General features: G+C 48.6%; 1 protein-coding gene across 4 annotated transcripts in view; it reads left to right on the top strand.

Moving 5' to 3' along the window:
• The window catches only part of galntl6 (polypeptide N-acetylgalactosaminyltransferase like 6), a 1408929-nt gene that overhangs the window by 1144166 nt on the left and 249530 nt on the right, over positions 1–15233 (top strand). For all 4 annotated transcript variants that reach the window (XM_038805796.1, XM_038805794.1, XM_038805795.1 and 1 more), the window contains exon 6: positions 13393–13578. In XM_038805796.1, the coding sequence (XP_038661724.1) occupies positions 13393–13578 (186 nt within the window). The remainder of the gene's footprint in view (positions 1–13392; positions 13579–15233) is intronic.

Raw genomic sequence — 15233 nt, 5'->3', positions numbered from 1 at the left:
AAAAGCACAGGTTTCAAGTACAATTTTCGCTAAGTGGCTTCTTCCCACCATTCATTGAGATTAAACGGAAGTGCGCACGGACCACTCAAACTTTCAAACGTACGTTTTGAGGAAAAATCAAGATGAAACTTTTGTTTGTTAACCAGCAGAAGAGAATGCTTGGTGCTGTCCTTTATCAAATGTTGTCACCCTGTTGACAAGACTATAAAGCCTTTGTTTCCGTATTACTATTTATTTGTCATTCTGCAGTCTGAATTCCACTTTGACGGATGACTAGGTGTTGGGTTGGCATGTATTGTGCACGTGATTTATTACCTTATTTAATCAACTGCAAGAAAGAAACAATGATAGATTTTGTTTTTAAATTAACAATTAGGCACATTTTCACAGCATACCTGTCAGGGGTGCTGACTTTCACATCTGACTACCCTTGTTCATTACCTACTGCGGAATTTAAATAGCAAGCTTTACTTAAGATGCAGCATCAGTAACAAACAAATAACAGAATGACCTGGAGAAGGAATGGTAACGTAAGGAGCAAAGCATTTCTCTCGCTACAATTTATTATGTGGCTTTGGCTGCATTCCCTTAGCTGAAGATGGCAAGCAGTGTTAGGTTAAAGAAACATATCCAGCAACTGATCATTATGGGCAGCACGGTAGCACAGTGGTTAGCACAGTTGCTTCGTCACTTCAGGGTCCCAGGTTCGATTCCCGGCTTGGGTCACTACCTGTGCGGAGTCTGCACGTTCTCTTCGTGTCTGCGTGGGTTTCCTCCTGGTGCTCTGGTTTCCTCCTACAGTCCAAAGATGTTCAAGTTAGGTAGATTGGCCATGCTAAATTGCCCCTTAGTGTCCAAAAAATGTTAGCTGGGGTTACTGGGTTACGGGGATAGGGTGGATGTGTGGGCTTAAGTAGGATGCTCTTTCCAAGAGCCGGTGCAGACTCGATGGGCCAAATGGCCTCCTTCTGCACTGTAAATTCTATGATTAATGTTATTTTTCGTCAATGATTCAAGTAGAATCGCATACCTCAGAAGGAGGCCATTCAGCCAACACATTGACAGAATTGGTCCCACTCCCCCTCTCTTTCCTCATAGCTCTTTAAGTGTTTAATTTTCAACTATAAAGATCCAAATCTGCTTCTCCCACCCTTTTGGGCAGTACAGTGCAAAAGCGCCCTAAAAATGCAAATGCCCTGCTTTCCACCCATTTTGGGCAACTTACTCCTCGGGGAAACAAGCACCATTGGAATCTGGGATGATCAATGGTCTCATTGAATGGAAGGGAATTAAGGAGCTACATTCATGCCTATATAGGATCTAATTGACAAATAAATTGAAATAGAAAAACAGGTTAACAAAGCCAAAAAACTAAATTCAACGAAGAACTGGAGCTACTTTCTAGAGGAGTAGATTTGAACAGCCCAAAGATTGTATCGGCTCTTGGCTGGACCACACCTGGCGTGTACCGCACAGTTTTGATCTCCATATTATAAAAAGCACACAGAGACACTGGAGAGGTGCACTAAAGGTGCACAAGGGTATTGTGAGAACTGAGAGGTTCTAATTCTCAGAAAAGTCTGAAGAGTTTGAGGCTCAGGGATGCCTTGATGGGGGTTTTTTAAACTATGACAGGAAACATGGGGTAGTCTAAAACTAAGGACTCTAAATATAAGATAAACTGATAAACCCGGTAGAAGATTTAGGAGAGACCTCTTTGCTCAGAAAGTGGAATGTAAGAATGTCAAGTCATAAGCATGTCATCAAGCAGCAATATTGTGATGCTGCACTCTGCAGATTAAGGGCACCATTCTCCGGCCTCACTGCACCCTCGCTCGAGCGAATTAAGGTCAAAAACGAGAATTGCCCCAGGCGCCAAACAGTCTGTGAAGCAATCGTAGGTGAAATCGGGATCTCACCGTAGCGTGGTGATAAACCAATTATCACCACTTAAGCCCCTTTTCCATACAATTAACCCCATATCCAGCGGCCTCCCATGATTCATTGGCCTCTCCAGCAAGTGGATACACTGGCGCCGATTAGTACACCTTTTGTAAAACAAGAAACTGGCCGAACATAGAACATTCCAGCGCAGTACAGGCCCTTCGGCCCTCGATGTTGCGCCGACCTGTGAAATCACTCTAAAGCCCATCTACATAGAACATAGAATAAGGGCTTCTGTGGGGAGCCCAGGAGCCATTTTTGCCTGGGGGTACTAGGCCTTCCACCCCAGTGCTCAGCAGGAGGGGTTGGGGACCCTCCGCAGAGGTGGGCCACCATGGAAGGTGGGGGGGGGGGGGGGGGGGGAGGCGTTGGGGCGGGAAACTGGGGGGCGACTACATGTGGCACCACCCCTGGATTGTGTTGTCCCTGCCCATCCACCCCGACCACCCATAACCCTCACCGATTGCCGAGGCCTCTGGCCAAGCGGCTGAAGGCTATTGCTAATAGGGAATTGGCAATTGTGGTTCAATGAGCACTTCACATAACCCACGTGGATTCCCGTGGAGGAGTCATTGCCTAGCACCTGAATCAGACTGCAATGCCTGGACACTGTGCCTGAACACTGCGGGAGGCAAGACCACACACGTAACAGCCAACACCCGAACACCCAAGGTCTGTGTCACATCACTCTAGGGTACTGGGATTGTGTCAGTGGGGTTGGGGGTAGGGGGTTGATGATAACCCACAGAGAACTGAGCGCTGGTGCTCCTCAATCTATGTCATAGTTTGACCTCGCTCACAGCCATCACCTGCACATGGTCTGCCCGGAAGGAAGGGGAGATGCCTTGAGAGATGGGTCAAGGGTTCGGACATTGGCCCGCAATTCCCCCCCTTCCCCTCACCCCCTACTGACACCCCTGCCCTCTATTTCGCCTCTCCTAGTGCCCTCAGTGATCCTTGATGTGCTTGGTCCTCCAAGCTCTACTATTGTTTGTAGTTGTTTCCCCAAGATGCACATCAGAGGTGGACACAGCCAGCTGCTTACATTCGTATTGTGGCCTTCAACGCCCCAGGCAGGCGTCCTCTGGGAGGTCTGAAGCCATAGAGCCCCGTCTCACTTGTCAGCACTGCCGTGCTGCCCTATCCCGCGTGCTGACTGTGAGACATGGCCTCATCAGAGGCATGGAACCCGGGCAGCTGGTGGCCTCCATCGGCATTCCATGTGACAGGTCCAGGATGGCACCCAGTGCCCTCCTCCTGCCCATTGGGCCCTGGGGTTCACCTTAGAATGGAGGGGCAGCTAGTTCATGCCCCTGGCTGCCCCTTCACTATCTGGCTATGCCAGCCCTGGCGGCTCCCTGATGTCTGCACCATTGTGTCATCAATGCTCCTCAGCGACTGGGCCATACTCTGCAGCACCTCAGCAATGCCCACCTGCAACTGGGACAAGGTCCGCAGCGCTTCAGCCATGCCCATCTGAGAGCAGGACATGTGTCACAGCACCTCACCAAGGTCAGCCTAATACTGAGTCACATCCCCCGGCGAGTTCGACATTCTGCCGAGACCCTCAGCCATGGCCGTCACCTATGGTGCTGATGCCGTGCACCTGGCTCTCCACTGCATTCACCACCCTGGCAGTGTTGGCCTCGGTGCCATGCATTGTCAGTGCCTATAGACTGTGGGATTCCTCCAATCGACTGTGGACCTGCTGAAGTGGCATTGACATCTCCCTATGAATGTCCCGTCTGCACCGTCTTCATCACCTCCGGGTAACCCTGTACCAGAGGCTCAGCATCAGGCTGGGACCCAGCTGGGTCCTGGGATCCAGCAGACTTCTGACTGCAGCCTCACCTGGGGGTTCCTGCCTGCACCTGATGTGCATCACCAGAATGTGCCCCAGAAACCTGTCCACTAACATGTCCCACCGAGGTGTGTGAATCTGCGCTGGTGGAGGTTGGGGATGACAACTGTGCAGCCTCAATCGCGTCTTCCTCGTAGTTACCCTCTGAGGTGTTTTCCTGGGAGGCTGGGGAGGAGGTCACCAAGGATGGGCCGGCGCTGTCGGCTGGAGGACCTGCGGTAGAATGGGTATGTGGTCAGTGGGAGGGGTGGGTCAGTCAGTAAGGCAATAACAACTCCTGTTTGACAGGTCCTCCGGGGTGGGACCCAATGATTCCTCACCTCTGTGATCTCCGCTAACCGCCGTGTGGGTGACCACTCTGTCCTCGGCCACCCCCATCACCTCGAAGGAGGTGATCAATCTTGTGTCCGGCATCTGACCCAAGCCAATTCCATTCACTTTATTGCTTGGTGGCAATACTGGGGCTTGTTTTTGAACTGTTTGCAAATTTGTAAGCCCACCTGGATGTTTTGTGCGATGGCATCAGAAAAAAACAACTCTGAAACGTTGCTGGATTGTTGTAAATACCAAACTTACCTTCAGAGGGTGAAAGAGGAAACCTTCCATCTCCCAACTGATCTGCCTTGCATATAAACTCCAAGCCTGACCTACATGCTCGACTCTGAAGTGAACGGAAAAGCAGAACCTGCACCTGTACAGCTTCCTTCACAACCTCAGGATGCTGCAAAGCACTTTACAGAAGTGTTTTGTTATGTTTAGTCATTGTTGTAATGCAGAGAGATTTGGCAGTCAATTTACTTGCAGCAAGCTCCACCAAATAACAGTGCGACAAAGACCAGGTACTCTTTTTTTATTTAGAGGCTGTGATTGGTCAGAACATGAGGGAGAACTCTCCTGCTCGCCTTGACAATGGTGTTGTGGGATCTTTTACATCTACTTGAGCCAACAGACAGGACCTCGGTTAAAGGTCTCATTTGAAGTGTGGCGTCTCCAGTGGCACAGCACTCCCTCAGTGCCACATTGCAGTGTCGACATTGGTTATTGGAATGAGCGCACATTGCTATGCCAACACCATCGACTCAAATAGGGACTGACAATAAATGTGCTATTGCGAGAGTGTGGTAAACCACTGTTGCACCTCTATTAGGTGATGTATGGTAGGACCTGTACTACAGGTTCGTCGGTAGTCCCTGCCTCCTGGCTCCGCCCAGTAGGCGGAGTATAAATATGTGTGTCCCCCATGCTGCAGCCATTTCGCCAGCTGCTGTGGGAGGTCACACATCTTAGAGCAATCAAGCCTCAGTTGTATCCAACTCAAGTCTTTGGGCAATTGATCGTGCATCAGAGAGTGAACATCCCAAGCTCAAATCCAAAGGGTGAAGAGTTCGGCATTGGAAGGGGGGAGTTGAGAGGTGCCTCCTGATTAGAAAGTCAGAGTGCACGCTGCTGACTTAATATGTCATTCCCAACATCTGGGAACCAGTGCTCCTGCCATGCAACACGTGGCAGCTGGCATAGATTCAGACAGCACTCGCAGGGGAAACAGGAAAAATGTGGGGAAATGACAACGAAGCCTCCACACATTGAAGTTATCTTTCTGCTGCAACTTATCGCAATGATCTGCCTGCCAGTTTACTAGTGTTCTCTGGAAGGTCCCATTAATCACCCATTAATGGCTATATAAATCTAACTCGTGTTTAATAGCCTCCTCGTAAAACGCAAAACTAAACTGGAGTGGTTTTACTGCAATGGGACGTATAGTTATGGCGAAAGGTCTCTGGCAATGCAGCACCTGACAGCCACTTAATAATGCTTGCGTTGTTTTTTAAGATCCACTCGTCATGCCAAGATGGATGTTTAAAACTGTCAAGAATCTGAAGAGCAGGGATTGCATTGCATGGAGCAGCATAGAATGAACGCACAAACAGTCCATTCAATCCATTTCGACGGGACCACCGTTGAGGCGCCTGCCTCTCCATAACCTTCAAGTTCTTCCGCCCTCACCTCATTTCTTTTCATACTGGAGCATAAATTCACAAGAACGCAAGTAATAGGGCAGGAGGGTACCACATAGCCCATCGAATCTTCTCTGCCATTCAATACGATCGTGGCTGATCTTGGGCCTCAACTCCATTTTCCCTCCTGCTCCCCATTTCCCTTAATTCCGTAAGAGACCAAAACTCTACTAATGCCAGCCTTAAATATATTCATCAATGGCAAATCTGGGGCCTGATGGCCTTTATTACATATAATTAAAGGCCACCAAACCATTTGCCTTACTAACTGTTTGATGCACATGAATGCTCATTTTCTACGTTCCTTGTATACGCACACCTCTTTGAACGTCAACACTTGCACGTTTTTAGAAAATATTCTGCTTTTCTATTCTTAGGAGCAAAGTGAATAACTTCATATTTCCCTACATGATACTCCATCTGACGTCTTGTTGATAACCTGTTTGATTTGATTTGATTTATTGTCACATGTACCAAAGTACAGTGAAAAGTATTTTTCTGAGGCTGAGGGAACGTACACAGTAAGTACATAGTAGATAAAAAAGAATAATCAACAGAGTACATTGACAAATGGTACATTGACAAACAGTGATTGGTTACAGTGTGAAATAAGGGGCCAAACAAAACAAATACATGAGCAAGAGCAGCATAGGGCATCGTGAATAGTGTTCTTACAGGGAACAGATCAGTCCGAGGGGGAGTCGTTGAGGAGTCTAGTAGCTGTGGGGAAGAAGCTGTTCCGATGTATGGATGTGTGGGTCTTCAGACTTCTGTACCTTCTGCCTGATGGAAGGGTCTGGAAGAGGACAAAGCCTGGGTGGGAGGGGTCTCTGACAATGCTGTCTGCCTTCCTGAATCAATGGGGGGGTGGCAAGCTTGTGTGATACGTTGGGCTGTGTTCACCACTATATATATATCTCGTTGCAGCCGCTCTGTATCCTCTCCACAGCTTACCTTCCCACATAGCTTGGTGTCATCAGCAAACATTGATACATTACTCTCTGCCCCTTCATCGACGTCATGAATTTCGATTGTAAGTAACTGATAAATTCCGAAAGCGATTGTGACACTACGGACAGGATTTTCCCAGACCCTGCGCTTTGTGTTTTCCATGGTTGAGGTGACTTGCCATTGGCTGCCGGCAGGATCTGCCAGCCCCATCGAGGTCTGTGGCTCTACCGCCCCACCGCCAGGGATCCCGCCACAGCAGAACTGGAAAATCCGGCCAATGAGGAGGGCCGAAAAATCCCTCTGTACCTGAATAACTGAAGATAAAAACAGTAAATTCAGCAGGTCTAGCAGCATCTGTGGAGAGAGAAGCAGAATGGAAGGGTTGAATTTGAGGTCCACTGCCATCCCTCCCCCCACCCGCTCGCAAACCCTCCCCCCCATTTTCCCAATGGTGGGTTCAGAGATGGGCTGGCCATGTGCTCAGACAGGAAGGTGCAAAATGGAGTGCCTTCTTGCTACCCTCCAATTTAGTCCAAGGCTAGTCCTGCCCAGAGGTAAAATGAGGCCCTTTAGCGGCTATTTATGGGTCACTTAAAAGCCTCCTTGGCTGCCACTGATATTTAACCACTCTGGAAGATAGACCTGGGAGGAATGTGGGTTTCTCCCACATTCTGACATTGGCACTCACTGTGGAGCCCGAAAGAAGATTCCCTCCCTCCTCGCCTCAGCGCTTTAATTCAAACCCTCTTTCACACCTCACTCTGCATCCATGTCTGGCCCTGGCAAGCCCACCCCACTCAACCTTTCCTGGGGTTTTAGCAGTGATCCGTTGTGCAGGCCACACTGCAGTTGATGCAGTGCCGACCATTCCTAAAGGAGAGCTGCCAGCCTCTGATGAGCCCGCGGCCCTTGGGGCATGATGCCTCCTCTCCAGTTGTACCTCCTGTGGCAAAATCCCTCTCACAGGAGCGAGGGCCCCTGGCACTGACCAGATAGGTGCCTTTTTGGGACTGAATCCAACTCGGTCTCCTGGAAATGGTGGCGGCCGGGTTTCAGGACTGGACCAGCCCCTGTAGTGACTATTTAATTCTTCTCTACTGGGCCTCAAACGCATAGGAACAGGAGTAAGCCATTCAGCCACTTGAGCCTGGCCCACCATTTAATGACATCTGAAACTTAACTCCATATACCTACCTGCCTGTGGTCCATATCCCTCAATAACATTGCTGCACAAAGCAAAGAACTTACCTGCATTATTCTGGCAATGCCTCCACCAATCATAGTCCATGTGCCAACAAATCAGCACTCTTTTGTTCATGTAGTGTAAATTGCTGTTACCTCGTTACTGTTGCAATGTTGTTACGAGCTATTCTAATGAATGAGGCATGGTACCACAGTGGTTAGCACTGTCGCTTCACAGAACCAGGATCCCAGGTTCGATTCCCGGCTTGGGTCACTGTTTGTGCGGAGTCTGCAGATTTCCTCCGGATACTCCGGTTTCCTCCCACAGTCCAAAGGTTAGGTTGGACTGTGCAGGTTAGGTCGATTGGCCATGCTAAATTGTCATCAGTGTCCAAAAAGGTTAGGTGAGGTTACTGGGTTACAGGGATAGGGTGGAGGTGTGGGGTTAAGTTGGGTGCTCTTTCCAAGGACCGGTGCAGATTCGATGGGCTGAATGGCCTCCTTCTGTCCTGTAAATTCTGTGATTCTCAGACAGAAAGCTTTGATAGCCTGCCTTTTTCAGGGGGTTGGGGTTATGATCGGAATTTGTTAACCTAAGTGTTGAGTTCAGAAGGCTGTGAAGTGACCAATGGAAAGACTAAAGATGAGAAAGCTTGCTTTGAACTTCATTGGAACACTATAGCAAACCAAAGACACAAAGGTCAGAGTGGGAACAAGGGAAAGAATTAAAATAACAACTGACTGGAAGGTTGAGGCCACACTTGTGGACAGAACAGAGATGTCATGGGGAATGTGAAGAGTACTGGAGTATGATGCTGAGATGGACGATTAGCCACGGTAATATTGAATGGTGAAGCAGGCTCGAAGGGCCGAATGGTCTACTCCTACTCCTGTTTTCGATGTTTCTATATTTGGCAAAGCGGTCACCCAGTCTGCAAGGAGGTCACACTGTGAGTAGCGAATATAGTTTACTAATTTTCAAGAAGTACAAGTAAATCCTTGCTTCACTTGGAAGGAGTGTTTGGGAGTCTTGGCCAGTGAGAAGGGAGGAGGTAAAAGGACAGGTGTTACATGGAAATGCGCCACGTAAAAGTGAAGGGGTGTCGGGGGTGACTGAGGATTAGACCAAGATGTTGGGGAGGAACACTTTGGAATGCTGGAAGGGGATGGCAGAGTGACAGCTCACTGGACGTGGTGAAAGTGGCGGAATATAATCTGTTAAATGCAGTAGTCCCCCGTTATACCGCGCTCCGCAATACCGCGGTTCGCGATATACCGCGGGGGGGCTTATGGACCCCAACTGTCAGTTGTGTCAATTTCAGCGGCCGGCTGATTATTTCAGTGAGAGTAGCTTCCCTCTCTGGATCAAAGTGAGCCGGCCGCTGAAATTGACACTGCCGGCTGCTCTCGCCCTCCAATCAGAAACATTAAAACTTAAAAGTTGGATTGGAGGGAGAGAGCAGCCGGCAGTGTCAATTTCAGCGGCCGGCTGATTGTTTCAGTGAGAGAGCAGCTTCCTTCTCCGGATCAAAGTGAGCCGGCCGCTGAAAATTTTAATTGGATCCACGATGGGGGTTTTAAATTTATTTAAAAATCTATGCTAGCGCTTCCCATTGTGAGTCTACGGGGGTCTGACCTCTCCCCCCGCCCCCCCGTAGACTCACAATGGGAAGCGCATGCATAGATTTTTAAATAAATTTTAAACCCCCATCATGGATATCCGCGGCTCGGATACAACGCGGGTGGCTGTCTTGGACCCCAACACCCGCGTTATAAAGGGGGACTACTGTACAAAGTCTGAGGGTTTGGTGGCGGGGAACGAGGGTGGGGGTGGTGAGGAGCGAGGGTGGGGGTGGTGAGGAGCGGAGAAGTGGGTGTTGAGGAGCGGGGGTGGGAGTGGTGAGTAGCAGGGGCGGGGATGGTGTGAAGGTGAACGGAGGTGGTAATAGACGGTCTCACAGTGACAGTGCAGATATATGGCTTAAAGCTCAGCCGGTATGACGCCAGGTTTGTGAACAGACTGGTTCACCCTCAGACACTTTGGAGAGGGATGGCATTGGAGGCGAGGGAGTGGTGTTTGCAGTGGAGATCAAAGACAGTGGTTTCAGCCTTCCCAATACTTCTTTAGAGGAAATTCCTGCTCATTCAGTAGTGGACGTCAGACAAGAAGGGTGATAACTTAGAGACAGTGGAGGAGGTGGGGATCAATCATAGAATTTACAGTGCAGAAGGAGGCCATTCGGCCCATCGGGTCTGCACCGGCTCTTGAAAAGAGCACCCTACTTAAATCCACACTTCCACCCTATCCCCATAACCCAGTAACCCCAAACAACCCTATCCCCATAACTCAGTAACCCCACCCATCACTAAGGGCAATTTTGGACACTGAGGACAATTTATCACGATCAATCCACCTAACCTGCACACCTTTGGACTGTGGGAGGAAACCGGAGCACCCGGAGGAAACCCACGCACACACAGGGAGAACGTGCAGACTCTGCACAGACAGTGGTCCAAGCCGGGAAACTAAGCTGGAGCTGTGAAGCAATTGCGCTAACCACTATGCTACGGTGCTGCCCATGGATGAGGTGAAGTTGGGTATTGTCAGCCAGTTTTAAACATATGAAAACTAAGAAAGAGTGGGATTTACCAGCCCCGCCGTGGCATGTTACCCGATGGCGAAGATGTTTCGCCATTGGCCACCGGTAGGAGCTTTCAGTCCACTGATACCTACGGCGTTTCGTGTGGCTCGACCAGCCCACCATCAGGGAACCCCTCCCCCGGCACCTTCAACAGGACTGGCATGTTCCTGTGAGGAAGAAGGATAAATACGGAAAATGTCGGGAATGTTGGATAACGAGATATTGTAGGTCTCGTCAAAAGGAAAAAGGAAGCATTTGTCAGGGCCAGCAGGCTAGGAACAGACGAAGCCTGTGTGGAATATAAGGAAAGGAGAAAGGAACTTAAGCAAGGAGTCAGGAAGACTAAAAGGAGTCACGAAAAGTCATTGGCAAATAGGTGTAAGGAATTCCCAAGGCTTTTTACACGTACATAAAAAGCAAGAGAGTAGCCAGGGAAAGGGTTGGCCCACTGAAGGATAGGCAAGGGAATCTATGTGTGGAACCAGAGGAAATGGGCGAGTTACTAAATGAATACTTTGCATCAGTATTCACCAAAAAGAAGAAATTGGTAGTTATTGAGTCTGGAGAAGGGTGTGTAGATAGCCTGGGTCACATTGAGATCCAAAAAGACGAGGTCTTCGGCGCCTTGAAAAATATTGAGGTGGATTAGTCCCCAGGGCCTGATGGGATCTACCCCATAATACTGAAGGAGGCAAGAGAGTAAATTGCTGAGGCCCTGAAAGAAATCTTTGGATCCTCACTGTCTTCAGGTGATGTCCTGGAGGACTGGAGAATAGACAATATGTTCCCTTGTTCTAAGAAGGGTAGCAAGGATAATCCAGGGCACTACAGGCCGGGTGAGTCTTATGTCAGTGGTACGGAAATTACTGGAAAGAATTCTTCGAGAAGGATCTACTCCATTTGGAAGCAAGGGACGTATTAGCGAGAGGCAGCACAGTTTTGTGAATGGGGAGGTCACGTTCTCACTAACTTAATAGAGTTTTGCAAGGAGGTCACAAAGGTGTTTATGCAGGTAGGGCAGTGGATGTTGTCTATTTGGACTTCCAGTAAGGCCTTTGATGAGGTCCCTTCATGGCCAAACTGGTACAAAAGGTGAAGTCACACGGGATCAGAGGTGAGCTGGCAAGATGGATACAGAACTGGCTAGGTCATAGAAGACAGAGCAGTAGCAATGGAAGGGTGTCTTTTTTGATTGGAGGACTGTGACTTGGTGGTGTTCCGCAGGGATCAGTGCTGGGACCTCGGCTGTTTGTAGTATATATAAATGATTTGGAGGAAAATGTAACTGGTTTGATTAGTATGTTTGCGGACGACACAAATGTTGGTGGAATTGAGGATACGCGATGAGGGAATGTCAGAGGATTACAGGCGGATTAGGTCGTTTTGAGACTTGGGCGGAGAGATGGCAGATGGAGTTAATCTGCACCAAATGTGAGGTAATGCATTCTGGAAGGTTTACTGCTGGTAGGGTAATATACAGTGAATGATCTAGAATTAGAACCCTTAAGAGTACTTGACTGTCAGAGAGATCTAGGTTACAGGTCCACAGCGTCAATGAAAGGTGGAACACAGGTGGAGAAGGCTGCGGCAAGCTTGCCTTCATGGCGGGGCATTGAGTATAAAAATTGGCAAGTCATGTTGCAGCTGTGTAGATCTTATTTAAACCACACTTGAGTATAGTCCTTAATTCTGGTCGCCACTCTACCAGAAGGATGTGGAGGCTTTAGGAGGGGTGCAAAGAGATTTACCAGGATGTTGCCTGTATGGAGGGCATTAGCTCTGAGGAGAGATTGAATAAACTCAGTTTGTTCCTCACTGGAACGACGGAGGTTGAGGTGGTTGACCTGATAGAGGTCTACAAAATTATAAGGGGCATGGACAAAGTGGATAGTCAGACCACTTTTTTCCCAAGGTAGAGCGGTCCAATTACTAGGGGGCATAGGTTTAAGGTGCGAGGGGCAAGGTTTAGAGGAGATGTACGAGGCAAGTTTTTTACTACACGAGGGTAGTGGGTGCCTGGAACTCACTGCCGGAGGAGGTGGTGGAAGCAGGGACGATAGTGGACATTTAAGGTGGCAACCTTGACAAATACATGAATCGATGGGAATAGAGGGATACGGAACCAGAAAGTGTAGAAGATTTTCGTTAGACAGGTAGCATGGTCAGCGCAGACTTGGAGGGCCGAATGGCCTGTTCCTGTGCTGTAATTTTCTTTGTTCTTTGGACGATCCCACTGGGTCAGAAAATCCCAGCCATTGTGTCTTTGGTTGTTGTTGTTCAACGTGTAGTTTGGAAATAGGTGTGGGGCCAAGAAACATCGGAGATATCTGGGAGTGGGGAAAAGAAGCGCTGGCAATTCCCAATCGCCATTGATTTGAAGATAAGAGAGGAAGCAGACGAGTGCAGTCCCACCCATCCAATAACGGTGGAGAGGTGTTGAGAAGGAGGACGCGATCAACCATGTCACATGTTGCAGTGAAGTCAAGAGGAGGGAGGGAGAGTTTATCTTTGGACGGTCACATAGCATGTCATTTGTAACTTTGAGAAGAGCAGTTTCGGTATGGTGACAAGTGCTGGCAGAGTGATCAGCTGTAATGGGACTCTGTCCCAGTAAAGAGTTAAAAGCCTCAGAAAAGGGCATGGAACATGAAGAGAGAGTCAGCATGTGTCACTATTACTAAAGGAGCCAATCCCTTCTGACCATCAGCTTCCACCATTCTGAATAATTGACCGAATTCTGTCCAATCACGAAAAAATCAAAACAACGCTCAATTGTTCACTTCTTTGTTTCTTCCAGAACATTTGAAAGAACGTTTGGAGGAATATATGGCTAGATTTCCAAAAGTGAGGATCATTCGCACCAGGAAGAGGGAAGGCCTGATCCGAACCAGGTTGCTAGGGGCTTCGGTGGCCAAAGGTGAAGTTTTGACCTTCCTCGACTCTCACTGTGAAGCCAATGTGAACTGGTTACCGCCATTACTTGGTAAGTGACAGTCTGGGTTCACTTAACAACAGCGACCGACTTAACTCCTTTGTGTTTAATTCTTGCGTCCATGCATGTTCCTTCCTCGGGGACCGCGTACAAACGTGGTTCCAAATGAGACTTTGGAAAAGGAGGAATAGTGGTGGGTGGGTGGGGAGAACAGTTAGAACAGCCCACATTAAAGAAAGGATTATGTAAACAGTGCCCTTTAACTTCCCTCCCAGCTTTATATATATCACAATCATGGAGGGAGAGGGGTCGTAACAGACATAGACACAATTCCAATGGTACTCAAAGCCAAGTGATCCCAGGTCACTGCAGCAGAATAAGAAAGACATTGTTTAAAGATCAAGGCCAGCTAACCCATATATTATTTTCAATACCTGAATCACATTGCCCCTCATTTTAGAGATCATTGAGCAATGGTTGTCAAATGGTGCTGTCATAACAAATAGAATCATAGATTCCCTACTGCACAGAAGATTCGGCACATCAAGTCTGCACCAAACATCCGAAAGAGCACCCTACCTAGGCCCATGCCCTCCCAACCTGAAACTCGACCTAACTTTGAATACTAAGGGCCAATTTAGCATGGCCAATCCACCTAACCTGCATTTCTTTGGACTGTGGGAGGAAACCGGAGTACGTGGGGGAAACCCACGCAGACATGGGGAGAACATGCAGACTCCACACAGACAGTGACCCCAAGCCGGGAATTGAACCCAGGTCCCTGGCGCTGTGAAGCAATAGTGGTGACCACTTTACTACAAGGGTTAAGCAGAACAATTTTGATAGCGGGTTAGACCTCATTGGGAGTTGAAATACTATGTGTCTCTGAGTACAGGTCATTCTCTTAGAGGATTTTAAGAATTTCCTGCCTTCTATGATAAGAACCCATGTTGAAGACCAGAGGTTGAAAAAACTGCTCGACAAGCAGCAATTATGTTTGACGATATGAGCTAATCCATAAATTTAAACTTTGGTTTTGTCACGCCACATAATCTTGAAAAGGATAGGAAGGGGAGTGAAGAGTGAAAAGGAAGGCAGGTAGACAAGGTAAAGAATGGGTAGCTGGGAATGCTCCAGGATCTCCTTCTCAGACCAGGAAGGAAGGTACTGAGAGAGGAGGTGAGACTCGAAAGCTCTGCGTGTTACCATTTGCAACAAAGTTGGACACGTGTCGTTCAACATGTTTGGAAGTTGAAAGGAAAGCCCAAGGGAATTGTGGGCAGCACGGTAGCGCAAGTGGATAGCACTGTGGCTTCACAGCGCCAGGGTCCCAGGTTGGATTCCCCACTGGGTCACTATTTGTGCGGAGTCTGCACTTTCTCCCCGTGTCTGCGTGGGTTTCCTCTGGGTGCTCCGGTTTCCTCCCACAGTCCAAAGACGTGCAGGTTAGGTGGATTGGCCATGATAAATTGCTCTTGGTGACCAAAAAAAAGGTTGGGGGGGGGGGGGGTATTGGGTAACAGGGATAGGGTGGAAGTGCGGGCTTAAGTGGATCGGTGTAGACTCGATGGGCCGAATGGCGTCCTTCTGCACTGTATGTTCTATGTTCATAAGGAGGATTTCCAAAAGGGAAAAATACTACAGGGCAGACTGTAGCTTTAACTGGACTTCGAAGATCTGAGGTAAACACTGCTGTGGGAACAGGG

The sequence above is a fragment of the Scyliorhinus canicula genome, chromosome 8 (assembly GCF_902713615.1).
Source record: "Scyliorhinus canicula chromosome 8, sScyCan1.1, whole genome shotgun sequence".
In the NCBI taxonomy this organism is placed as follows: domain Eukaryota; kingdom Metazoa; phylum Chordata; class Chondrichthyes; order Carcharhiniformes; family Scyliorhinidae; genus Scyliorhinus; species Scyliorhinus canicula.
The sequence above is the reverse complement of the archived record's forward strand: the minus strand, read 5'-3'. Positions and strand labels throughout refer to the sequence as shown.